At 39.9% G+C, this 27,959-nt stretch overlaps 4 protein-coding genes across 4 annotated transcripts; 2 read left to right on the forward strand and 2 right to left on the reverse strand.

Annotated features, from left to right (window-relative positions):
- Nucleotides 1-190: 190 nt before the first annotated feature.
- On the reverse strand, nucleotides 191-7,317 carry chic2 (cysteine-rich hydrophobic domain 2). The gene is made up of 6 exons (XM_073467854.1): nucleotides 7,015-7,317; nucleotides 6,079-6,133; nucleotides 5,416-5,571; nucleotides 5,232-5,288; nucleotides 5,090-5,149; nucleotides 191-3,666 (listed from the first exon to the last, which is right to left on the reverse strand). Exons 1-6 carry the CDS (start codon nucleotides 7,146-7,148, stop codon nucleotides 3,616-3,618), a joined length of 513 nt encoding a protein of 170 aa, XP_073323955.1. The 5' UTR covers nucleotides 7,149-7,317; the 3' UTR covers nucleotides 191-3,615.
- Nucleotides 7,318-8,039: 722 nt separating this feature from the next.
- On the forward strand, nucleotides 8,040-9,696 carry rhbdd2 (rhomboid domain containing 2). The gene has a single exon (XM_073468562.1). The coding sequence runs from the start codon at nucleotides 8,270-8,272 to the stop codon at nucleotides 9,260-9,262; it is 993 nt and encodes a 330-aa protein (XP_073324663.1). The 5' UTR covers nucleotides 8,040-8,269; the 3' UTR covers nucleotides 9,263-9,696.
- A 603-nt stretch (nucleotides 9,697-10,299) lies between these two features.
- Nucleotides 10,300-12,955, reverse strand: LOC140993582 (OCIA domain-containing protein 1). The gene is made up of 8 exons (XM_073463074.1): nucleotides 12,790-12,955; nucleotides 12,487-12,565; nucleotides 12,330-12,383; nucleotides 12,186-12,233; nucleotides 11,289-11,418; nucleotides 11,056-11,201; nucleotides 10,647-10,814; nucleotides 10,300-10,511 (listed from the first exon to the last, which is right to left on the reverse strand). The coding sequence occupies exons 1-8, from the start codon at nucleotides 12,841-12,843 to the stop codon at nucleotides 10,477-10,479; spliced, it is 714 nt and encodes a 237-aa protein (XP_073319175.1). The 5' UTR covers nucleotides 12,844-12,955; the 3' UTR covers nucleotides 10,300-10,476.
- Nucleotides 12,956-17,247: 4,292 nt separating this feature from the next.
- On the forward strand, nucleotides 17,248-26,047 carry slc34a2a (solute carrier family 34 member 2a). The gene is made up of 13 exons (XM_073466087.1): nucleotides 17,248-17,271; nucleotides 18,662-18,725; nucleotides 18,834-18,944; nucleotides 19,985-20,113; nucleotides 20,540-20,683; nucleotides 20,902-21,013; nucleotides 21,382-21,574; nucleotides 22,857-22,952; nucleotides 23,042-23,162; nucleotides 23,661-23,828; nucleotides 23,931-24,047; nucleotides 24,194-24,318; nucleotides 25,481-26,047. Exons 1-13 carry the CDS (start codon nucleotides 17,248-17,250, stop codon nucleotides 26,045-26,047), a joined length of 1,971 nt encoding a protein of 656 aa, XP_073322188.1.
- The last annotated feature ends 1,912 nt before the right edge of the window (nucleotides 26,048-27,959 follow it).

Raw genomic sequence — 27,959 nt, forward strand, 5'->3', positions numbered from 1 at the left:
GACGCCATCTTGGCAGTAACTTCAGTGGAATTGATGAAGACCCTGATGTGAATAATTTCAGGTTTAAAACAGCAAATCCAGTTTTACTTCACTTAGTGCTTCTAGATATCCCGTGACCTCGAATGACTGACAATCTTCATTGAGACTTTACGTCAACAAGCAGAAATAAAAACGACAGTGACTTACAGAGGAGGATGCCCATAGCCTTGTTTATTGGTAGTTTATTACTGTACATACACCTGCTCATGAGTCATATGTACATATATCTTTCTCTCCCTCATACACACAAACACACATACACACACAAAACACTCCAGATTATATAAAAAGGACTCATTTTCTGTGCAGGGTCCAATCACAGTCTGAGATCTACGAAGAACATTTGCATCTGCATCACCGTGCACATACTCACACACACACCACAAATATCTGCATATGGCCTTATGCCTTGATTAACACAGAACAGACCACAATCAAAATATATAGAAAAATGACTGATGATCCGATAGGCAACCCAGTGGTAATCAAGTGGATTTGGGTCTTTTAACATATAAACCAACACAACAGCTGAGCTTCGTGGGTCTGTGGAATATGTGCGTCCTTTACTATCCAAGTAGGAAGACCACAGAAAGATCAGTTGAATTTTTTAGGGACATTTGTCAATTTCAAAACAAACTCCAAATGCATCATTTTACAGTTATTCAAGTTATGTCAACTGTATGGTATGCTTGACCCCCTGGTGTAACTTTGGAACATACCTGACGGTGAATTTGTTGATGCTACAATGTTGATCCCCTGAGTGTGACCCATACAATCACCAACAGCTGAGTGACCTAAAACCAAGAGGATTTGTTCTCTCTCAGTCTCAGTATCTGGATGTTTTTATAAATCAAGATGTGTGCTGAGAGGGAAAAACTAAATCTATACCATATTCAAAAAGGGCCTTCTTTTTCTGTTCTGCCTGTTCTTCTACTTGCTAGCAAATGGCCATAAGTTTAATTAAACTGAGATGTGCTTTGTGATGTGATTTATAACACGTGGACAGTTAAAAAGAAATAGTCTTGGGCCTTTATCAAGAAGCAGGATTGTTAGTTGGCTTGATAACTGATCTAAACTGACCCTTGGAACAGGTCTTTCACCTAAACCTGCATTAATTGACACATTATCACCTTAAAGCTGCAGTAAGTGATATTTTCCCATTAAAATAAGTGTAAAATAGCTCTATATTCTGACACTAATCACTGTTATAGCGTGTTTGGTCAGTAACCCACGTCTCTCCTCCCCCCGCTCAAGCAGTGAAAGATTTTTTCCGTCTCTCCTCTCACTTTATCCAATCAGGACAGAGAACTCCATAAAGAGGCGGTCCTGTCTGCTCGTGAAAATGCAGAGAGCAGGATCCTCCTGTTTGCTGCTATGTTGTTGTGCCTTCATGTGGGGACGTAGAGCAGAGGGAGGGGATTCGGGATTTGCTAACTGCAAAATGGACAGGAAGTTAGCTAAAACGACGACGACCCTTACAGTAGCTTTAAGTTGATAATGGCAAACTTGCTAGCAAACAGTTGCCCATTTACACACACACAGTAGACACAGGGCAACCCTTTTGTTCATTTGGAGTCATGTTTTTTGGCCAACCGAATAATGCAAGTCCAGAATTTACCTCCTTTTAGCTCCAACTAAACCGAAAAGGTAAAGCTGCAGGCCACACAACCAAAACAATGTGCTGAAAGACACTACAATGCATTATGTAAGAATTTTGGTTTTAAAACATTTTTAAAAATGTACTAAAATTATCAACAGAATGTAAAGAAATAACAGTTCTGACATTATGTCAAAGACAGAGATTTCTACTGAAGTTAGCATGCTAACCACCTAGCTCAAACCTGTCCCGTTTCGTAATACCACCGCAACCTCACCGTCTGGACCGCTAACTGAGGTAACTAGTTACCGGTCACTCTACTGATATGCTGTTTGGAGTGACCTTTCTTCGACATGTGGCCAATTCTTACATATTGCAACTTAAAGCCCACATGCCAGCATATTTTTACTCAGCACAGTTATCAAGCTAACTCCAGTAATCTCGCTTCATGATACAGAACCCCAGTATTAGCTAACAGTTACCTAATAAAGAAGACCTAACACTCTCGGTCACCCCAGAGCTATGAATGCAATGAGTCAGATTATAGTGAAAACAGAGGAACCCTCTCATAAGAGCCACATCCTTAACTTGAACAGCCAATGTCAGCAGATAAGGAAGAGGGGCCATGTGATGGTGTTAAGGACACAGCCATTGTGTGCTTTAGTGTTGACACATGACCACAAAGACAAAAAAATGAAATAACCATGGCATACCTTTGCAAAAAAACCCAACTGAGGCCTATTTCACGAATGCACATATTACATGTGCACTCTTGCTTTTATAAATAACTACAGCAAAAGTAACAAAGATTGGTAATGGCAAAAAGAAAAAGCGTCAAACAAAAGAACCCTGCTTTACAGAGTAAAGAGTATCTCTTCATGTCTGATTTGTCTCTTTTTTGCTTGGTTTTCTCTCTCTCTCTGACACACTCGCACACAAAACAGTGAAGAGCTTTGCCAGCATTGACTGCCTCTCTCTCACCAAAACAGTGAACAAAACGTGTGATATTTTTTTTTTAAAAAGAGAGAGATAAGGGTTTTTTTTCTCTTCATTACTAGTGGCCAGGTTACTTGTTCCACTGCAATTCAGATGCAGTTGCTCGACAAGAAGCCCATCCCCTGGACACGTGACGATGAAAACAAATTGTTCCAGGTAAACTGTAGCGTTAAGACCCATTCATACTATGGAGAGTACAGTCAGAGTGTGTGATTGTCATTGGGTTAGGGTGATGCACAGTAAAATGTGCAGAGATATGAAAGGAGGCGAGGGATTAAGGATGCCTTGTAGTTGAAAAGACGGGTGATATTATTGAGTTCCGTTGTTCTGGCTACTGGCCACAACATGTTCCTGTAAGACTTGTCGGCCCGCTGCGGACTTGATTTGGATGAAGGTTCCTTTGGAGTTCCATGTTATGGTGTCTCCTCAGCCTCCGATAACGACCTAGAGCACCAAACCAACTGTTACAAAAGCACTGGGGTGTATTTTTTTTTTTGTTGTTGCAGGTGAAGTTGGCGGGGTGACAGTAGGTAACGTGTGAAAGTGTTTTTTTTTATCATGGTCTGACTGTGCCATGTGCTTCGGTTAGGGAACATACAAGTGACAAAATTCCAGTTGTAGCTCACAGAATTCAATTTGAGAGTCCAGTCTCCAGCTCTAGGTCCAAAATCCATAATGCTGCACATGGCTGGTTCTCCCCTGACATCCCACAGGCTGGTGCTGCCGGTTAGTGTGGCTTGACAGTGTGCCAACTCGCCCGGAAGGTCACGGTTCAATGGTGAATTCACTCCAAAATCATGTGAGTGTCTAGATGCTGGATTTGTAAACAAGGGTGTAGAGAAAGTATGTGTTGGAGAATGTGGGAGGATCAATGCTACCCTGTAAACAAAAATATTGGGAGTATTTGGGGAAGGGTAGTTTATTCAGGAGCTTGACAGCCATTGTGGTGCAGCAGTGAAGGTTTAAGATCAGCCGCAGTCGGGCTAGTCCGGTCTGAAGATGGGGATCTTAGGTAAGAACTCTATTAGGATTACCTGCAGGGTATAAGAGAAAAGACTGTTACTGACAGACAATAGAGATTTTTCAAGTGGCAGAGATTTTGCTGCAGTGCTTCTACCAAAGTAGCAATTACTTTATAATCTCATGTCACATTGGGCCCAGGGGTGAAAGTAACTCATTACATCTACTCAAATTACTGTAATTAAGTCATTGTTTTGGGTACTTGTACTGATTGAGTACAGAGTACAATTTTAATTAATGTCCAAACATTTCATCTGCAATTTTGTGCCTGCTATTGATTATGCATTAAACATCAACAGTTAAACAGTCATCAACAGACAAAGCATTGATGTGTCAGGTATTTACACTCACAGACGTCTGACGTACAGTTTCTTAAATTAATTTTTACATTGTGTGCTCTAGTGCAATGTAAGACAAGATGAGAATTATCCCCAGAACTGACTGTTGATTGTTGAATGTCAATCCCAGGTCGTCAAGTAACAACGATGCTTTAGACTGAGCCACTAACCCATATCGTTGGTATTTTACAACCTAGGAATGAGACTCAACGATAAACTCCCTTTCTCAAGAATACAAAATAATAAAGTGAATTACTTAAACACACAGAACATAATTTCTGGCACTACAGGTCTCATAATAAAAAAATGAAATTAAATTTAAAAAAACCCAAAAGACTCAAGTTTTCTTCCTCATTTTCTGAATCTCTCCTGAAAGCTAGAACAACAGGCGACCAAATGAGTCGCACCGTCCCCTGAAGAACCGTATGGATTTCTCTGGGTTTGAACATTGCTGGAAACATTTGGGGTAATGCAAGTACACACCTTAAAAAATATACAAGAAAGGGCCAGTCGTTTCTAGACATTCTGATTCAGAAATGTAACATACTATATTTATTCACTTGGTGCTCGCCATGTAATCTGACCAATCACTATATTCAAATTGAGGATTTTGTTTAAGGATTTTTGATTTATTTTAGGGTGATGACATCATAAAATATGATGATAGACATTCAAAGCTTTATTGGAAAAAACCCTCAATAGAAGCTGTGAATATAAAAAGAGAAGTAGAAAAGAGAGTTAACTTATAAGGCCATTTTCAAACAAACACAAACACTTCCTCATTCATTCTTAATGAGACTACTACATTGACTCTGCAGGAGTCCTGACACAGAGTGGCAGTGGCAGTCGACTACATTCAAGCGCAAGTTTAATCGTAGATTCCTATGTTATGTGGGTTATTCTACTGTTAACCTTTCAAATGTTGCCATGGAGGATTACATGATTGCAGCCATGATGTATTTCCAGTTGTTAAATCGTTCTTCACAGTATTATGACATACCGTATAGGGTTTTGATCTCTGATAAGCCTTTAAAGTTGTTGATCAACTACTCAAACCAGCCTTCCTGTGTTTTATCATCTCTCAACAGAAGATACTTACATATTCCATCATGTTGTTGGTTTCACACTTCCTTTTGCTTAGTCTCCAATGCAAACACAACTGCAAACAGAACGCAATAGAGATCAGACATTTTTATAGCATGTCCTAGATTCAATATTAATACATACACATCACTGCTCACCTTGTGGTAAAGTCTGCTGTTTTCCCACTCCAGGAGTTTCTCTATAGATCTTCTTGTCTGGAACGCAACATTGACATTAGATTAAGTTCTTTCCCCCACTCCCATAAAAATCAGCACACTTTCCAAATCCTTAGTTGATTTGGATTTACTTAGGTTGCAAATGCAACATGGATGAGTATCTCACCCTCTTGCTGAGGCAGATAACAGGCCACAAACTGAAGCCCAGTGTGCAGCAGCAGCAGAGGCAGCCACACAGGAGCCACCGCACATTCACTGGCAGCGTCTTTCTCAGGCAGCTGTTTACTCGGTTGATACTGGCTTTGAATTCCTCTGGTGCCACCTGAGGGAAGTGCACATACGAGGTTCATTTAATGCCGTAATGTCTAATGTTCTTAGATGGCAGGTTAGAATGCTCTGATAGTGTTCACACCAATATATCTGTGCCACAGGAATGTTATCTGTAGGGATTCAATTCTACAAATCTGCAATTAGATTTGACTTTCAATTTTAAGGTCCCCGAGTAAACCATCTTCCCAAGTAAATCAATTAAGGATCTTTGGCATTGTTATCAGTTATGTTCAGTTCAGTTCATGCCCCAGGGTCAAACCCTCATCTCAAAGAAATCGATAAAGGGTCTTTGGAACATCTGACCCCTGGCTGGTGGAGCGGAGTCACTGATACTGCCTTTGAATACAATGCTAACATTTTTTAATGATTTCGGATTGAAATTGTGTCACCCCTAGTAATCTGTGATTGTGTTGGTGATTACTTGAATGAAAGCATCAAGACAACATACTGCACCACAAAATGTTTCAACATTACTACACATTTACATCAAAACACTCACCTTTCCCGTAAGTGCTGATGGAAATTCTGATTCGAATTTGTTACTTAGCCCAAACCTGCGGGGGTGATGGAAAAAAGTAGACTGTTATACATAAGCAGACATGCACTTCATTAAAAATGATTAATTATCAACTGTACATTTCAGCCCCCCTGTGTGGCAACATTTTACTACACTTAGTCAAAGGTAAAACTGATGAACCCAGCAGGTATCAGGAGTTGAAGATAAACCTCCTGAGATGTACCATGTTGTTACTGAGGGAGCGCTCAGACACATTAGTATTATTATTATTATTATAACAGATTGGAGGCAATCTGGTATGTTATATAATATATTTAAAGTATGTCCATGTACTTTTGTCATAAATCAAACTAATAGTGTACTATACAGAAGCAGCCCAGTGTCAGTGTTTATCCTGGATTGCAGAGCCAAATGTGTGTAACGTGCAGTGCAACTTGAAGACGAAGCTACAATAAAATGCTGCTGCTGTCCTGCAGCTTTTTGTTTGCCTGACAGTGGCATTACTGAGGTTACAATTCATTCACACGCAAGGGTTATCAAGTCAGCCAAATCTGATCTAATCAGAGGAGTCTGATAAAATCGTGATAAAATCCCGACATACTGGAAACAAATTCGGGAACAGACTGTCTTGTAAATAGTTGACAGAGTGGCGTGTCACATAATGCAGTAAATGCAGAGAAAGCACATATTTGTTAGGTCATATAACCTTTAGCTAAAACGAAAGTTAAGTCTAATCAGCCACTCCTCGCCTGTTCATAGTTAGCCCGTTGCTAACTTAGTAGCTAGCTGGCTACGCTAGGTCACCAGCGGAAGCTAGCTTAACTAGCAGCCAGTTACCACGGAGACCGCAGCTGCTAATCGTTTCACGGGGACGGTAACCTCCTCTCTCGGTGCCCGTAACTGTCGCTGGTTGCTTACACAGTGACGTGGCCGGACCCTCGCACCACCACCGGGTCCGGAGCGTACTTGAGGAGCTGCTCCTCCGCGGCCCTGTCCTCGTCCTCCTCTTCCTCCTCCTCCTCTTCGTAGATCTCATCAAAGTCCTCCATCATCGCACGACTCGGCCTCGCGCTTCCCGGGAGAGACACCGGGAGAGACACGATGCCGACTAACAGCGAAACCGCACCGAGAAAAGAGTACAGTGAGAACCGTGAAGACAGTCACGGAAATATCAGCCCGTCCCGGAGACGATCCAGTTCACATCGTTCAGCAAGCTCCGAAACAAAACATCAACATCCGCCGCAGTAACCATACGACACCGGAAGGGGGACAGACGTGCTGACGTCTGACTTTTTTTCTTTTTCCAAAAAGACAATTTACATTTTACAGAGGAGTGTTTATGTGACATCCACAATTTGGCAAGATATTTACCCTTAACTTGGAAATTGTGTTGTTTGCTTCTCTTACACCAAGTACACTAATGTCAATGTATATGTATGTATATTTTACATGTACATATGTACGCTTGTTTATTATTTTATAGGCACTGTATATGTGGTAAAAGTATTCACCCCCTTGTATTGCTTTTCTAAATGGAATCATCAAAATATAGAAACCTCAAATTTTACTTCAGTACAGTACTTGAGTAAATGTAAGTTACTTCCTACATGCATTAAGCAGAAGAAGAAGAAGAAGAAGCTCGTTTAACCGGAAGTTGAGTTATATTTTCTTCACATTACCACATGGACGTTGGCAAGAAGTTACATTTAGCCTTCCTTTTAATCCTACAAGCAGAGGATATCTGAGTCTTAATGTCCCCAGTCGCATATAGCTTACAAACTTCATTTTGCTACGCAGTTAAAGATAATTTCAGCAAAGAATATACCACTGGGCGTTAATACATGTCTTATTTTGAAAGGGTTGACCAGAAGTTCTCGTTTAGCGCTCAAGCTAGCCCGGTTTTACATGTAAACACTTCTGGGAGTTGCAATTAAATAGTAGTCGTGTAAGTACTCTGCTCAGTATTTTCTCAATGACTGAAAACCTTTTATTTATCCAAGTTAAGTTCTGTATCAGCCCGAGAGGTTTACAGTCGACAACGGATAATTAGTCTGTACATGACAGTATCTTACTTCCTGTTCAGGAAGTGTGAAGACAATAAACCACAGTCGATTTTCACACAATGTGGTAAACTGTTTACTTCGCTTATCTGTGGAGGACGTCACTTGGCAAGATGATACGAAGTGAGCACTTTAAAATAATCTTTCAGGTGTTTAAAGAAGTGGCTCCTGCCCCCACAAGCGGTATTGTAACCGTGACACTTTTATCGTGTGTTTTGTTTGGCATCCAAACATATTTCAACTTCATCCCGGGTGTCTTCAGCGTTGGCGCCTCTGTTTTTCAAAATGGACACCTCCACAGACTTTTGACGTACCCTTTTTACCACAAAGACTCTGCCCAGCTTCTCCTGAGCATTACGACCCTGCTGTTTCTCGGTGGCAGCTTGGAGAAAGGTTTCGGCACTGTCCGTTTCCTGTTCTTGTTCCTGCTGCTGTCGACCACCACAGGCTTGTTTTACAGCTTCGTGGATCTCATGCAGAGTGACAGCGACCACAGTCACGCCGAGGGGCTGCTTCCTGTGGCCCTGGCATGTGTGGCTGTGACTACCATGCACACAAAAATGACTAGAGGATTCCTGTGTGGAGTCAGTTTCCCCACCATGGCTCTCCCCTGGGTGTTACTCCTCATCACCACCGCCCTCATCCCTCACAGTGTGCTGCCCTGCAACATCATTGGCATCCTGGTTGGGTGGATGTATGGGAAAGGAAGGCTCTCTCTTGTGGACCTGACTGAGGCCAGAGCTGGTGTTCTTGAGAAGATGATGCCTTTCAGGTTGTTGAGGAGCATCAGCGGTGTTATGTTTGTACCTGCTTCCACAGAAGAGCGGAGGAAGACCCTCCTTCCACAAATCAATCCAACACCAGGGTCCTACCCAGTCCAGGCTTACGCTCCACTGTCCAGCATTAACACTGCTGATCCCACAGCCAAGTTTTATGAAGGCTGGCAGAATTCGATCAGCGCTCCTCTGTCCACTTCGACACCACCTCTCATTGCTCATGGACATGGCCCAGCACATAGCTTTGGACTAAGTCATGGACACAGTTCAGAGCCGAGTTCTGGACACAGCTGCAACCACAACCACAACCATAGTCATGGTCAACAGTAGTTGTGGTTATTAATTTGATCGCTTTACAACATTCCATAAGAGGCTTCTTCTATCAGCCGTGCTAATTTTTTTTATTGTTAAACACCTGTGGGCACCTGCAACATCTCTTGAGAATGGATTGTGTCATCTACAATGTAAAGAGCTTGGACACATTGTTAAAATGATTTTACAGTAGGCTTCGGAAGTATTTGTGGCGTGGTTGCTAGCCTGTATAAGGACATGATTTCTTTTTTATGTTAATGCTGGGTGACTTTTGTACATAAACTTTTTGTACCATTTCCCCTCCCTTTTTATATAAATGTTTACAAACAAAGTCTTCAGACAAAAAACTCATTTACACATGAAGGGCTGTGTGCACATCCTGTACTATATTAAAAGTGTACTTTCATAGCAAGAAATTGAATAAATGCAATGATGCATTAAAGCTCCTGAAACTTGATTGATAAGCTCATGTCATAGTTAAGTGATCAAACAAATAAAAAAAAAACCAGTGCAATCAGGATCACAAAAAATATTCTTACAAAGTACTTAAATATATTTAAAGACTCCCTCCAGACATGAATTAAGACACAAAAAACTCCCCCTTGCTCACTGAAAAAATCCAGAATCTTAAAGTGAAAATAGTTTTAACTACTGCAAAATACTTCTCCTGCTTTACTGAAATGTCCATTGATTTTTCTTTTCCATTAAAGTTTTGGCAGATTGAATACATTTTTTACCATTTAAACCTTCAGTTATGTTCTTTTCAGTTTTTTAACTATTAATCTAGTTGGTTTACATGCCCCGAAAACAAGTGCTTGTTTGAGACTAACTTTCTCTTCCACAACAATCATAAAGACACCGTTGATAGTTAGTTATACTTACATCATGGTGTTATTAGTGAACACCCATGTTTTAAAACCAGAGTGAATGGACTATCTCGTGTGCATTCAAGTTTTGCTGTAATAGCGGTCAAATGTTGCTTCAATATTATTCTTCCTTTGTAAATTGAATTTTGTGTCGGTAAAAAGTTGAAAAAAAGTACATTGAAATCAGTGTCAAAGAAAGCAAAGAGACGGATTTAATCATTATGTAGTTTGGTTTAACTGACTCACAACAAAGACATTTATTGATCAAACTCTTACAGCTCAGTCACACTGGAGCACTATGGTCACTGAGCTGCCCACTGTTCCACAGTGTCATTGATGCCTTACATCTTGATTTCAAATAGGGACTCATTCCTCCCAGGTGTCTCCATAAGCGTTCTTCACTGCAACATAAAGAGAGAAAGAGTTAGTCAGTCTTTTACAGATTCAAATAAAAACAACAGATGTACCTGAAAATTAACCCCTCAACTGTTCCCAACCCCGCAAGTATTTAACACATCCTCGCAGTAGCAGCTCACTCTCTTTCTTGGGTCTTGTCGGCTCCTTCTCAGGTGATGGTTTGAGCAGTGTCTCAGACTTATGTGTTAGCGTGACCTCGTAGTTCTCTCTGTTCTTCATCCGCAGATCTTCATAGAGGATGGCCTTCCTCCGGGGCTCATCATCGTCCACACGTGACTCGACTGAAGCTGATAGGCACAAGGAAAGGGACAAAGAGGGTTATCTAGGAACACTGACAGAAAAGTTACTTAATGACATAGGGTAGCAAGGGAAGCCAGTTTTATTTTTAAAGCATGTTTCATACAGGGGTATATTCAAGGTGCTGTACGGGGAAGTTAAAACAACTTAGCAGTGATGAGAAGCACATATCATAATAGGACATAATATCACCAGAAAGAGTTATTTCTTTTGACTTTTTCTACAACTTACCTGGTGCACTGTAGTCATCTGATCTGCCCATTTGCATGACTGGCTCTGTATTGTAGCCTCTCTGGCCGGGGGTTCCTGCAGGTTGGAACATGGGGTCAAATGACAAGGTGTCTGGGTCACTCATCTCTGACTGAGCACCTTTGAAACTGCGGAGTAGAGAAGAAAAATGGTCAAGGGGTGGTTGGTAGATAAAAACATAGAGTATCACAATTAATTGTGTGTGTGGTGCTCACTTTGGTGGAGGCAGCCCTTGCCTCTGTCTGAGGGACTCTCCCAGAGGGGAGTTCGACAACCTCTTGAACTTCTCCTGGCACTCCTTCATGTACGTCATTTTCCCAAACAGGTAGCCACAGAAGCCAGCAACTGGAGGGACAACCATACTCTAATAAATAATTACACATGCATGTGACACACTTTTAAAAAGGGACAGTTCATCCAAAATCAAAAACACTACTTACCTGTAGGTATTTAGCCATATTGTTTTGGTGCGAGTTGCTGAGATTTAGAAACAGAACTACGCCTGCCGACTGTATCACCGCGCAGAAGGGAGCATGCATCTACTCATGGACGAGAGGCCAGCTAACTGACCTAGCTAATGTTACAGCTCAGCAGAGGAGTACGCCATTAATGTTTACATCCTGAGCTGTCACAAGCAGGTGCCTCTCAACCATGAGTAGATGCACATTTCCTTCTGCGTGGTGACACAGTTGGCAGGTGTCGTCCTGCAGAAAGAAAATAATTCCTACATGAACTGCTCACAACAAGGTCTGTTTTTCTAATGTATTTCATGGAGTGCCATCTAGTTCCAATTGATAGGAGAGAAGGCAGACATCTCTACAGCCAGTGTCTCCAACTCACACCAAAGTTTAGATGGATAAATAGCAATACAGGTAGGAATTAATATATGTTTTTGATTTTGGGGTAAACTGTCCCTTTAATACCCCAGTAACAATTATGTGACATTATTTTGGCCATGGCCTGGACTGGCAAAAGTTCAGACATTTGCATCATTTCCTACAGTATTGTCTCTTGCACACTAATGATAAACATGTACAACATATATTAACTCTATTCAGTTGTTGTGAGGCGGCTGAGTGTGTTGTCTCTCAGCTTTACATTCATGAACTTACAGGCCAATTTGGGTATAGATCCAAACCTCGGAGACGCAGACAGAACCCCTGCAAATTTAAACAGCACAAGATCGATTTTAAGTTCAAGGTGTGTTTATTTGATCTTTTTACAGATATTTTGTCTACCATTATTCGTAGTGTTACCTTTGGAAACAAGGGCTTGAGTGACAACGATGCTGATCGCAGATAAGGGCACCGCTGTGGAAGAGAGCATGTTGATGTCAGACATCTTTACGCCTTTTTGATTTGATATTAACATGGCATCATTAATCTGACCTGTGTATGGCAGACATGAACTTACACCTGTACCAAAAGCTCTCGTGGTTGCACTCCTGAAACACTTTCCTCTCTTCATCTGTGGGGATGTAGCCTAATCCAGCCTGCAGTTAAACACACATAACACCAGCATTAACTTTAACATCCTTTACTGATTCAAGACTTGTTGGCAAGCCTTACAGACACACTAATGAGATTTAATCAGCAGACAACACCTCGGGCCGTATCTCAAGGAGGCGGTTACAACCCACAGTTCATCCAAAGTTAACGCTAGCCAGCTAACACGTTAGCATCTTGTCTGATAAGGCGCGTGTATCGGTGTGTTTACCTGTCCTCCCGTTTGCTGTCGACCCTCCGTTAAATCTGTGGTGGCGGATGACATGTTGACGGCGATGTCGCTGCTAATTAAAGCTTTAAAAGCATGTGAAATAACAGACTTGAAGCCACTCGGCGGTCGGACTTCGTCTGTGTTTGGTACAATGTCATTGCTCCAGCTAACACTGACGTGACCCGGAAATAATAATAATAATAAAAAAAGTCATTTGTACGTTAGAAAAATGTTCTTCTTCTTACTGATCCAGTAAACAACCAGACACAATAACAGGGCAAAGACATTTTCAGTCATACATTTCTGTTTTAGTGATGTACAAATCCTGAAATATTGAGCTTTTATTTTGAAAGTTCAAGACTCAAGGTTTTAAAGTGTCGAACTACGCCCTCTAGTGGGTGTGCCAAATAATCCAAGCATAATAATGGAAACATTAGCTTTATACTACATCAGATGGTAATACAGAGTAGAAGTAACGTATCTCACATTATATTACATTGCCTTATATTACTTAAACCACTATTTAATATTACTATATTACTGTTATATTGTTCTAATTGCATTTTCATGTTGTATGCTATATTGTGGTGGTATTCTTTCCGTTTTATTACATATATATCATAGTAATGTGTAGTTACTTTATAGTGTGTGCGTATAACATAAACTTCAAATATACTAAATAACACTGTACGCTTTAATATATTCTTATTTCTACTGATGTATTTATTCAGACTTATACCCACATACTGTACCTTATTTGGGCCTATATGTAGTTGCCAGAGTTGCAAAGCTGGACTTATATTGAGTCTATGAAATTGTAATGCATATATTGTACTTTATATAGCTTTTTATATTCATCGCTCATTTTCTCTAATTAAATAAAGAAGTGAATAGTTTAATGAACTATCTCATAGTCTGCTTCTGTGCTGCTGTGACATGTGGGGTTTACTTTATTATTCTAACATACAGGAAGATATGGTATAAATGAAAGGACTATGTAAAAGAATTGCTCCAGCCAGGTGATGGTCAGAAATAAAAGCACTGGTTTCGTCCATATAGTATTGACTACAATATATCAGTGTTCAAAAAGTAAAACAAATACAGTAAATTAGGTTCTTTGTGTCTGAATAATGTCAAGAAGATACCAAAAAGAACAAAGTAGTACAATGTTGTAATAGCATTTAATGATGCCTAGGTGATGCTGTTGCACTTGCACAAGGTTAAGAAGACTTTGCCTCTAACATGTGGTTTCGTGAAGTAGATAAAACACCTTTAATGCTTTACTCCAAACTTGGTAACACGGAGGACTAAAGACACAGTGCATCTGTTTATGCAGAGCAGCTCGAGAGACGCAGCTCGAGAGACGAAGAGACTAGATCACAATCAACAGGCTAAAATGTATTGATAAAACTAAAAATAGATGTGTATTTTTTTCCTTTGTTGCCCCAGTTTATCATCCATTAAATTTTACTGGGGACATCACATGACAGGAAGTACAAGACTGAAATTAATTTGTGCCAGATCTGCGCCTGACAGGTGGTTCAATTTTGTCCTCAGGTCACACCACAGCGTCAGAGCTCTCAGGGAGCAGTTTGGTCCATTTGGCCGATCACATGGTTAGCCTATTTGGCTGCATTGGGATGCAGAGGGGCACCTGTGGACAATCATTACGGGACCTTGGGTGACAGTTGGGTCAGTGTGGGGTCACTCGATCTCACCAGATGGGCGCTTAGGCCACTCTGTGGGTGCCTCTGGTGTGACATGTTGGATCATGGCTGCAATTCACCTGCTGACCTAACCCTGAGACATTTACACTGATGTTTCAAAATGTCATAATGTCTATTAATGTGCTTTAGCCCCAATAAATAAACAAAAAAAAAAAAAAATCCCTCAGTTGCCAGTTCATTTGGTACACCTCGCTAAAACAAATACTGTTTTAGAGAGTCATTGTGGAGGCTGCAGTTTGTGGTGCTGTTGAAATATATTGCAGGTTTTCTGTTATTTTGCCCATTTATATGAATGAGGGTTGGCCGTACAACAGAATCACCTCTCATGAATGTAATATTTATAGAGGGCTATTTAATTAGACTGTATTATTTTTAGGTGTAATAAATTGCATATTAGGGTATAAATCATGGTATGGAGCATGGAAGTGTTCATTCATATTTCAACTGGGAAAGTCATGAGGTAGAGCGACAAACAGGAAACTTAGAATTTAAAAAAAAAATAATAAAAAGGCAAAATTAGTAAAATAATAAAACCTTAAGTTAAAAAAGCAATTAACATTTAAAACAAGAACAGCTGGAAGTGAAATAAGATAAAATGAATTCTGCCCTGAGGCCAGAAATTTGATAAGCTTTAGATTGTTCTGCATTTTGTTCCAGGTTGCAGATGCACCACGGAAACTTGATTTCAAAGTTCAGTAAAAGCAGCTGGCACCTGCAATATTATTTGGTAATTTGAGAGTGTTCGATAAGCGCCCACGTCAAACGAGAGTGCCACCCAACCTTAACTTACAGCTCGCAATAACGAGTATTATAATCAACAGTAATAAATCTTAGTACAGAATGATAAATGGTAAACAAGGACTTTAGAGTCGCTGCTGAATCATGCATGTGTAGAATGTCACCTTAAAGCAACGCTGATAGGAACGTTCCCTCAATAAGCATCACACAGAGGGAAACATGTTTTTATTCCTGTAGTAGAATGATATGACGTGACATTTTACAGTAAATATGTATATATCTGCAAATATCATGGTAGGTTGGTGGTAATTACCAAGCAACGTATTTGAAATTCTAATTTAATAATACAATTCTGCTATTTTCCAGTAAGCAGTAAATAAATAGCTGATCATTTCTTTAATACATTTCCTGGGAACAACTGGTTTCTGCTTAACTTCTGCTCATCATGCCATCTTAGCTTCTGACTAGTTTCTGTCTAACTTCTGCAGGTCAGTAAATTTAGGTACAATTTTAAACAATTTTTTAGAGTTATACAACATAAATGAATAGTTATTATTATTTGAGACAACACTACATCAACAATGAAATCAATAACAGTAAAAAAGTTAATATTTAGAATAATTTGTGATCTCACTCTGTGTGTGTGTGTGTGTGTGTGTGTGTGTGTGTGTGTGTGTGTGTGTGTGTGTGTGTGACAGAATAAGAGAGAGAGAGATTCTGATTCTTGATTGTTGAATTGTTGAGAGTGTAAATGGTTAAAACATTTACTTCAATTTACAGTAACAACCGACTTGGGGAAGTTAGAGAGAAACTAGTCGGAAATTAAAATGACATGTTCAGCAGAAGTTAAGCAGAAACTAGTTGGAAGTTCCACGGAAATATATTTAAGAAATCAGCAGATATTTATCAACTGCTTGTTGGAAAATAGCAGAATATTATTATTAACAAAATGTTTCAATACATTTTGAGGTAATTATTGTGGTAATTTAGGGCTAGTTTCAAAGACAAACATGGTGCTCGACCTGTGAAATAAAGTATTACAAGGGGCTCCTATGCATTCAGATGTAAAAGTGCAGTGGTAGGGACTGCATGTGTGTGTGTGTGTGAGCCAAAGAGGATGGTGATCCCCCCTTCCTGTCCTCACCTAATATTATCAGGTCACAACTTCCATGGAAAGTCAATGCATCAGTGTGGCCTGGGCTGACTCTCTCTCCTCTACATCCTCTCAGGCAGCATCAACTGATTCACAGGCCTAAACTTAGGTCATTGATATTTTGAAGTATTGAACAATGGGGAGCTTTATTAGGAGAATCAATAGATTGCTGCAGAAAAATCTCATTGTGTGCCCAAAATAGAACACACCCACATACACTGTATGACACAGTGCACATCCTGCAACCCCCCACCCCCATGTGGTCTATCTGTTGTTGTGGGATAAACCTTTGCCAGGGGAGCCATTCTCTCTGCCACTCCTCTCCCATGGTTAAGGTCCACCAGCTGGAGGTATCATCACTCTCAGGGCTGCGCAATGCAGATGTAACGGAGTAAATAGAGGGTTTTTCAAGAGTTACAGGCAGTTCTTTCTCTGCGGGAGCTTTGATTTTAAATGGATGGACACATTTGCAACTGGAACAAACAAAAGAAACTTCTTATGAATCTGAGGCATACAACCAGTAAGGTGTAACAGCAGGTGTAGGTTCAGGTAAAGGTAGAGACCACCAATGTAAGACTTATCAGGTACCATGTGAGTTGGATTGCGACACAACCTGCAGAGAGATTACAACAGGTGAGATGAATCAAGGTTTGAAAGGTGTGTTCGCCTTATCTATGACACGGTAGTGTTCCTGGTGATGTGAGAGCTGCACATCAAACTCCACGGATTCCTCCCACCCACCCGTCCACCCCCACCTCCTCCAAACTTCTACTCTTACCTGCCTACCTGGAGGCAGTATTTCTAAAGCTGCAGCCCAGGTGAGCTCAGCACACAAGGAGCATGGACTCACTGCGCCTGCCACAGGTGAGAACGAGCATGGCTTCTATTGATCTGCATGCTTTACTATTGCTGTCACCTGAAAGCTTTGGGATATACATTTTGAAATAAATTTATGTTAATTATGTTATTATTATTTTTATTATTAATGGGGTTATTGTTAATACCTGAATAATAGACTTACAATTATACACAGTTTTTCGTTTTTACTCCACTGTTCCAACGTTATTGTAAGATTTATTTCATGATTGTCAGTATTTCTGTTATATTTCACTACTAGTATGATAACATAAAAGGTATCTGATGGTTAAACAAAAAACAGAAGCTACCCCGTGCACAGCAGTGCTTCACTCCTGGGTGTAGCCGGTACAGAGCACAGTGGACCAAAAGAAATCAATATTCCAGCACACACCGGGATATGATTGAAACTATTTCATTAAACATCACATTAAAAACAATGAGGAGTCGATTTCACGTTACAGTATGGTTCTTGATGTACAAAGTCATATTTTTAAAGTATATTTGATGAAATACATGAGTTGGCAAGCAGACCCCATGGTCCACAAAGCATGTGTCATCCTGGACTCTAGACTCGTGACAAAATGGATGCAGGCCAATGAAGACTGGTAGAGATCATACATATTGATATAGAATTGTTTAATTGTATGATGACAGAACACATTGAAATTTAGCTCGGAAGCAACCACTGAAACTCACAAATAAAACATAGAATTAATGTAGTGGACATAAGTAAGTATAGAAAACAGGGTTTTGGTAAATTATGAACAAAAGAGAATAATGTGAAATAATATTAGTACATTTTTATGTAAGAGAATGTTATTAGTAGTTAATGAATACATTAAAATAGCAGACTGTGAAGTGTAACACTTTTTAATTATTGATTTAGCTGGTAACTTCCTCTCTGTGTCATACTGTTGTGTGAATGGAATTTTACTGCAGCGAGACCATGTGACGATAAGATCAATACCATGGCATGTGAGGGGCAGTGTGTGTGTCTGTATGTGTGTGTGTGCACGTGTGTCTGTGTGTTTGTGTCTGTTTCTGTGCGTGTCTGTATGTGTGATTTTTCTGAACCTAATGCCCTGATAGCCAACTGATGACTCCCTTTAAAATTAATGACATGATTTGATGCCAACCACCATGACATTGCCTGATTTACACAAACCTCATTTACATTTAAATCATGCATATCGAAAACCTCTCAGTTTTTTTAATTCACTGCGATCCCTTTATAAACACCTCATCCTCAGACCGTTACTTATATACAGTTCCTGGAAAGAATCCTCTGTGACCTTCATATTTTTCATATTCATATCATTTAATATTTTTCATAATAAATATACAGCATTTTGGATTTAAATCCTTTATAATATTTCTGCTTTCTCATTCTTTTCAGCCAATGGCTGATCAAAACAAAAGCAAGGAAGACTCCAATGAGAGACATGGAGATAAAAGCAAAGGTATTTTTTATTTTGTGTGAAGAATTTAGATATCAGTCACATATAAAGTATTTAGCTGTAGAGCTTTTAAAGCACAGTGAATGTATTCATTCTTTTTGTCTGTCTTAGAGGTCATAGCGAGCCCGGCACACTCCACTGTGGCTTTGATTGACGAGGAGCCGGAGGAGGCAGACCCATGGGACCTGCCCGAGCTGAAGGACACAGGGGTCCCATGGTCAGGTGAGGAGTAGTAATGTCCTCATGTAACAAGTACAGTATCGTCTCATCCTTGTATTTTTAAAGGAACATGCAACCTGATTAGATAAACATTGTCAGTGTTTAATACATTTACATGCCTTATGATGGATTACACATAGTGTACTGTAGATATGATAGTGTCCCACATTACATTGTTACATAACCACACATGAGCTGTCAAGTCCACTGTCTTTGTTTCCAAAGGCAGTTAATACTTTACATTATGACCATAGTTGGCTGAACTCCCAAGACATCATTACCTCATTAGACTGACAGTAAATCAAATCAACGTTAATGATCTGATTATTTAGAAAGCATAGAGGTCATAAAAACTAATGGACATGATCCAGACAGTAGCCAGCTGGGACAGTGCCAACACCCACTGTGGACGGGACGTCAACGTTAAAGAGTGACTTCATTCACTGTTGAGTGAAGTCAACAACTTTGAAAGTTTTACTTGTCACTGCATCTCACTGCCAGAGTGAGTCATTTATGTGTGATTTTCTAATGTATATACGTATACCGGCATTTTCTATTGGAATAATCTAGTTTATATTTGTATATTCGCTATCATCTACAAGAGGATTTGATGTAAGCTGGGTGTTTACTTACAGTTTACACTCAACTAAGTTTTGGATCCTACAGTAGAAATGGTTTTGTTCTCATGTTTCCTATGATTTTCAGCTCTGTGGACTGTATCATAAGCCTTTATCACGGCAGATAGTTTGACCTGACATAGCAGAAGCCACAGGTGTTATTAATAATAAACTTAATAAGGGCTGTACTCCATAACCTTTGCCAGTTCCAGGGTGGGGTTCTCTGACATCAACTACTGATATGCTGAAATGGAACAGAGCCGTCGTTTATGGGACTAATTACACCTGTGCTTTTCCTGCTCGGACAAGTGAAAATGTCTTCTGTGAAAAGAAAGTTGGATAAATCTTGAAAAATATTAATAAAATAATCGTTTGTCTTTTTCCTCCTCTGTGTTTAATCCCATTGATTTGTTGTCTTTGTTTCAGCTCTGGACACCAAAGGGAAGGTGTTGAGAGTGGCGGTGGCGGTGGGGAAGCTGGTCCTGCTGCTGGGTTTCCTCTACATGTTCATCTGCTCTCTCGACATCCTCAGTTCAGCTTTCCAGCTCGTTGGAGGTAAATACACTGACATTTGTCTGAAGCCAGTCAGGAGAGAAGACCCTCAAGCCAACACAGTACAAATATGTACCTATGAAATAAAGCCACTGAATGTAATATTACAGCCGGTGAAAAGTGTCCCAATACGTAATGACAGTTTGACAGTGAGGCAGAATGAACAGCATCAGGATCCTGAAACTGAAGCAGCTAAATGGAATTCAGCCATCATTCCTTTTATGATTTACACCTGTGCTTTTTATACTGTGACAAGTCAAAATGTCTTCAGTGAAAACGGCCAATAACATGGTGCTAACATGCAGCTGATTTGTATAGCACAGTGATCCAAAGTGATTTACACTCCATCAAACTATCCAAAATACTGTTTTGAAGGGATGAAAAGCTTTATTTTTAAAATATACATCTTCCTGCGTTCCTCTCGTCCAGGTAAAGCTGCAGGTGACATCTTCCAGGACAACTCAGTTTTGTCCAACCCTCTGGCTGGTCTGGTCATCGGTGTTCTGGTCACCCTGCTGGTCCAGAGCTCGTCTACCTCCTCCTCCATTGTTGTCAGCATGGTCTCCTCTGGACGTGAGTACAAGCATCCACACTACACGCGCACACACACACACACACACACACACACACACACACACACACACACACACACACACACACACACACACACACACACACACACACACACACACAAATCCATGGAAACATTTTGTTTGCATGACTGGTGATGATGTTGGATATCTGGAGGAGAAAGAGGACTGATGATGAAGGAGACTTATGTGCTTTGGCAGTGCTATCGGTGCAGCTGGCTGTTCCCATCATCATGGGAACCAACATCGGCACCTCCGTCACCAACACACTTGTAGCCATGACGCAGGTTGGTCAACGCAGCACCTTTCGCAGGTAATAATTTTTTGTATTTAATGGATAACCTCAATTAAATCCACTTCTCTGTAGTTCGGAAAGCTAACAAAATGGGTTTTTTTTCTTGGACACAAGGAGGTGGTTGTCGTACTACTTTTGTCCACAGGGGCCGGCAGAATCAACACAAAAAGAAGTGCCTTGTGGCTGCTTTAATCTACAAAACCAAATTTTCACCTTTATGTAAAATCCACAACAATTCCATCTTTAATATCTAATTTATGATCTCCAGGTTTATCTGAAAGTAGTTCAATACTGTACAAGTTAATAATTTGACTTACCTACTAAATTACTAGATGACTTTTCCCTGGACAACATTAATATGTTTCCTCCTTTCACAACATCTGCAGGGCTTTTGCAGGAGCTACAGTGCACGACTTCTTCAACTGGCTCTCTGTTCTGGTGCTGCTGCCTCTGGAGGTTGCCACTGGCTATTTGTACATAGTCACCAAGCTCATCATCGACTCCTTCAATATTGAGAGTGGAGAGGCCCCAGACCTGTTAAATGTGATCACTGATCCCCTCACTGATTCAATTGTACAGGTAATACTACATTTCTGGTGATGTTGTTGTGTTATTGTTGTGATCTGAAGAAATACTTTGTTATTAGGACATTAAAGCTACCATGTGGAGTTTTTGACCACTAATACTGCTATGGAGCAATGTACTATTTTGACTGTATTTTGTACACACAGAATGACTAACTGTACTTAAGTATGATTTTGAGGTATTTATACTTTACTTAAGTATCTCCCTTTTCTTCTGCTTTATATTTCCACTCCACTACATTAATGTGATACATTTAATTAGATACTTTGAAGATTATATGCTGCATCAGAGCCAAAGCTGCACATTTTTATTTTTATTTTAAAAATATACCAACATCCTGCCCGCTTTCACACGATTCCACCAATGTGCCAACAACGGCAGGAAGGAAGAACACACTGCTAGAATTTAAACGCAGATTTAAGGTATTTAGAAATCAGCTTTGGAAATGTTTTTGAAGGAAGGAAATGAACTCAACATGTTTCTTAGACCTGAACGATTAACACAATGTCTTCTGGTAACACACGGTACCTTTAAAATCATTAGATGTGATTTGTTGCAAATACCAGACTTTTTCTCAACAGCATTATAATTACCTCCACCAAGGAGGTTATGTTTTCGCCCGTGTCTGTCTGTTGGTTGGTTGGTTTGTTTGCAGGATTACACAAAAACTACTGAATGGATTTCCATGAAAATTGGATGGAGGATGGGTTTATGCTCAGAGTAGACCTCATTATTTTTTTAGTTTAGATTAGCCTTAAGTGAATAAAAGTGGACTGTTGTGCCTTGGCGGAGGTATGCACTCTACTGAGTGCCATTCTAGTTTTGATGTTTAGTATCCAGGGTGAATTACAATAAGTGGCCTCAGGTAAATCTTTCACAACAAATTATATTATTTGTGAGCTTTTGCAAAAGATCTGAATAAACTACAAAATTAACATAATGTAGAAGAACTGCTTCATGCAACACTGTGTTTATTGCATATCATCTGTAAAGACAATAGGTAACCACATAATGTCGAAAGTTAACTGATTGTATAACTGTTATGTCCTTGAGCTGAGACAGATAGCGAACATACTTTAACAGTAGTGGGGTTGGCCACTTGTTAATGTTATCTATATGACTCAATGCTGAATTTCCACAGGAGCTTCGTCTATTTTTTTAAAATAAATATAAATTGGTAGAAATGTGACACAAGAATCCATGAAGCAGTATTGGACATATTTTTCATCAAGGTCGTGGATTTCTACATGTTCTCTCTCTTTCCCCTCCGATTTAGTTGGATCAGTCTGTCATTAGTGGGATTGCCACCGGAGACCCAGAGGCGAGGAATAAGAGTCTCGTCAGGAGATGGTGCCAAACTTTCACCAACACAGTAAGGCCAAAGCAGTTCAGCTACCTACTCAAATACTCATAAACATCCAATATTTAAATCTTGATTGTCAAACTGCCGTTTTGTTTCAGACCCTAAGGAATGTCACAGTTCCTGGTCCAGAGAACTGCACATCTGTGTCTCTCTGCTGGGTCGATGGCAACATCACCACCACACTGAAGAACATTTCTGAAACGTTCAATGTCAAGAAATGTAAGACCAGCATTCACAGAATTGATATTATTTTTTTCCAACATGAATTGCAAAAAAATGTCATCTGTACGTTAAGTCAATGTCCAATAATCTTATCACGATATGTGCGGCTTTGTTTAGTGTAGTAGTAGTAATAGCAGTAGCGATGAACTTATCAGCTTTAACATGCAGTTACGGTAACATCATCCTTGCCTTGATTGAGCCATTTAGTCTTTTTTAGTTCAACGTTTTGGGTTTCATAGGTAGAGAAAGTGTTGACCCCATTTTCGACAGCAGTTTCCGGCAAAAACATGTGGATGATCTAGAACACCAACCATAACTTTATTCAGTAATACTCTAAATAAGTGTTTTTCAGGTTTCTTGTGGTGTTCTTCTCTCCTGAGTGATCAGAAAAAAAATGTTATTGCAGCTATAAAACAAGGATAAAAGTAATCCTCTGCTTGATCCATAGTGTGTCCTCTCTAGGAAAACCATGTACATGTTTCCATGTGTCCTCAGGTAAGCATCTCTTTGTGAATGTGAACCTGCCTGACCTGGCAGTGGGTCTGATCCTGCTGGCTCTTTCTCTGTTGGTGCTCTGCTCCTGCCTCATCCTCATCGTCAAGCTGCTCAACTCCATGCTGAAGGGACAGGTGGCTGGTGTCATCAAGAAGATTCTCAACACCGGTGAACAACACTTGACACTGTATATATGTCACGTGCAATAAATGTACATGTGATTACATTGTTAGTAAAACGTGGATATTGTGTGTTTGTTTGTGTTTGCAGATTTCCCATTCCCATTTGGTTGGGTCACAGGTTACATTGCCATTTTAGTCGGAGCTGGAATGACCTTCATTGTGCAGAGCAGCTCAGTTTTCACTTCTGCCATTACTCCACTTGTTGGTGAGGACATCTATCCATCCATCCATCCCTTTTGCACTTGAAATTCCCATAAAAAGACAATCTGGTTCTGTTTTTATTACCTTGGATTGAATGCTGTGGAGAGTGATTTACTGTTTTTTTAAGCAGTGCTGCATTTCTTTAAATAGGTATTGGCGTCATCAGCATAGAGAGAGCCTACCCATTGTCTCTAGGTTCAAATATTGGCACAACCACCACAGCCATCCTGGCAGCTATGGCTAGTCCAGGAGACACCCTGGCTAATGCTCTACAGGTCAGTTTTCACACACAAAAACACACATATAGAATTAACAGATTGACCCTTTAATAGGTTTTATATTATTTTTTGTTGAATTGGGTGGAGGGAAGTAGGGGAAGCCAGTTTTTTAAGTCCTATTTTATATTTGTGTAAATATCATTCTAATAATATATTTGTTTTTAATCCAGAAGGTATCTATTGCAACTTTAAATTCTCAGCTTGACAGGATAATTGAGTGCTTCAAATTTTCTTCATATTTTCGATCGGTTTCCTGAAAACAGCTAGCTATTTTGGGATGCAGTATAGGGAAAACAGAAATTAGAAAGTTAATATGATGTTTTATTTGAAACTTTTGGACTCTTGGACAAGATTTACATTTGAATACATGCTAAGCTGGCCTGATTTTCACTGAGAATTAAACATCTGATATTGTAAAAAGTGAGATTTCGATGTGTTTTTTATTAGAAAGCAGGTCTAGTTGCTGTATAAATACTGTGAAAGTATTAAATCGCTTAATCCACAGAGAAACGCATATAGCACACATTCAGAAACTGTGCCTTTAGATGAGCCATCAGGACTTCCATAAGGTTTAGATGTACAGTCACTGTCCTCAGCCACACCTCCAGCAAGGCCATGGTTGTAAAAACAACAGCAGTGCTGGGTCAGAAACAATGGTTGGTGCCTGCTCAGGCCTGTGAAAGCTGTCCAATCAGAACAGACTGGGCTTTTCAGGAGAAGGTCCTTAAAGAGATAGGTACTAAAACAGAGTCTTCAGACAGAGGGTGAATAGAGGTGCTGCAGCAATGGACTGTATGAGAAAAATGTTTTTTGAACATTAAAGCATGTAAACATTTTCACCAAAAATCAAAGTATGAACCTGAAAATGATCATGATATGGAATCTTTAATCAGAATAAATTGTTGGAAGGACATCAGTGAAATGCTACTTTATCTTTAATTATTCAGTACCAAATATAGCAAACAAAGTAAGTAGTTATATGGGGAAACTGTTAGGAAGTTATAGACCTGTACAGCATAAAATTAACAAAATAATTGTTAGTATGAATATTTTAGCATGTAATGGTATGTAATAGAGCTCAAACGTTTTATTTTATGAGGAGAAAAATAATAACTGAAGCATATCAGTAAAGTTTGTTGTTTGTTGATGATTGCTCCAGATTGCCCTCGTGCACTTCCTGTTCAACATCACTGGAATCCTTCTGTGGTATCCTATCCCCTTCATGCGCATCCCTATCCGGCTGGCTAAAGGCCTGGGCAACATCACCGCATCCTACCGCTGGTTTGCTGCTGTCTACATCATCACCTGCTTCTTTGTCCTACCACTCTTCATCTTCAGCCTGTCTCTGGCTGGCTGGCAGGTCCTGGTAGGCGTGGGTGCACCTCTGATCCTCATGCTGATCATCATCATCGTGATCAATGTCCTGCAGAAACGGAAACCTGGGTGTCTGCCTGCAGCGCTGCGATCCTGGGACTTCCTGCCTCTCTGGGCCCACTCCCTGGCTCCCTGGGACAAAGTGGTTGGTGCGTGTACGACCAAATGTTGCTGCTGCTGTAAATGCTGCCAGATTGCTGTTGACGACCAGGAACACACAGAGAGAGAATCTGTGGAAAATAACAAGAAACCACATGTAGAGGTGTACGATAACCCTGCAATGAGTGCAGACAAGGAAGTGGAGAATGAGATAAAGATAGAGCTAGAGATTCTGAAAATTACTCGGCTCTGAGATGTTATATATAAATGTGTGACCATGTGTGTGATAGAAAGAAGTGTATTGGTCATGGCACAAGGACCAAATGCATTTGGGGAATTTCCATAATATTTTTGTTTATATTTAGTAGATTTAGTGTAAGAAATGGTTATTTAAAAAATTCCAACTCTCAGCGTATCATTAACATAATAACACATTCAGTAAAATGTTGGTCTTTCAGCTTTATGGTGCTAACAAGTTGCCTTTAAAGGATAATACTGGCAGTAGTCTTTGTTTTGTTATTGTCGATGTATCCTGTGGAAAAAACAAAATCAACACACCGTCAGTGGATCTCTCAACAATTTTTGACTTTTCATACCCTGCCTGTGGCTTTCAGAACTGCTTATTCCATGAATTTCTATTTATTGTTCAATACAAAGAGTTGATAATATATGATATATATTAGCTAAATAGCTCTACTGTGACAATAGGTAATCCTTACACAAGATATATTTTGTTAAGCACAACCAATATGTTAATGAATTGTGATATAGATTTTTGATGACATTGCCCAGAACCACTTAGTAGCAAATGTTAGCATGCCATCATCACAAACCAAGATAGTGAAGATGGCATGTCAATGATGTTTGCATTGTCATTAAGAGCATGTTAGCATGTTAACATTAGCATTTATCTCAAGGCAACACTGTGTGTCACCAAGCTGCTAGCATGGCTGTAGATTCTTAGCATAGCAGGGTTAGCTCCAAGTTTGCAGGTCTATCACTTAAAAAAACTAAACACAGGGCTAAAATGTGCCAGTGTAAAAGAAAACATAGTAGTTGTGTGCCATTCTAGACTGTTAACATCAGTCATGCGTGCCAGCAGATATTTAGCCTAGCCCAGGGCTAGTTACCCAAGGCTCAACTCTTAGCTTTAATCCCCATAAGAGATAAGAATATTTAGTGTGAAAAGCACTGAGCGGGTCCAGCAAGCTCCAAGCTAAAGTTGGGGGTCGGTCCCTTTGGCTGTGGCAGGATTATGCCACACTAAAAGCGCTCTCAGTCTGGGGCTAAGAGGGATCTATTACCCCTTTTCCACTGGTCAAAAATCCCGGGTCAAATGACTCTGCAGTAGACCCCGATTTTTTTCACCTCACCTCAGCTCGGCTCAGCTTTGATCTAAACATAAGACCCGGATGAACACACAAAATTTCATTGGCGAAGTGATGAGGAGTTATCAACATCCAGTGGTGTTGTGTAAATAAGGAAGGAATTTGGGAATGGAGTCAATAGGCGATTTTTAGCTGGTTGACCCGCGTTTAAAAAACCTGTGTAGATCCGGTATAAGAATGCTTTAACCCTGGGCTAAGTGTGGTGTGGAAAGCCATTTTGTCTGTTTCACAGAGGAAAAATCTTTGGTTACACGCTTGTTGGTTGGCTCTATTAATTGTTAGGCTTGGTCTTTTAATGGGAATTGTGGATAATGAGAAAAATACAGAATATCACCAGATTTATCCTATGATGTTTGACTTTAGCTCTGATAGGTTGAAAACTGCCACTTAGGTGGCACAAAGGGATGAATCGCAATGGTCCAAAATGTTGTTATTGGATGTAATTTTATTGATTACCTGAACAAATTAGACATCTATAACCAACAGGTTATATAGGTATTAAACTGTGAAGACTTCTGAATATACCATGGCTTCTGTGCACTATAAGTGTCACTCAAGATAAGATCCGCACAAAACCTCCTCGACAGAAAAAATGCTCATCATGTTTTTCAATCAAATTTCATCTTTTTTTTTTTTTTAACAGATTAAGATTCTTTGTTTTTTTTAAAAAAACTGTGTATAAAAGACACAATGAAATCCTCAACACATCGTTTTAAGGTGTAAAAATGATTTTGTAATTCAGAGGGTAATTGTATTCAAGGAATATGTAGATGGAAA

The sequence above is a fragment of the Pagrus major genome, chromosome 1, assembly GCF_040436345.1.
Source record: "Pagrus major chromosome 1, Pma_NU_1.0".
Lineage (NCBI taxonomy): Eukaryota > Metazoa > Chordata > Actinopteri > Spariformes > Sparidae > Pagrus > Pagrus major.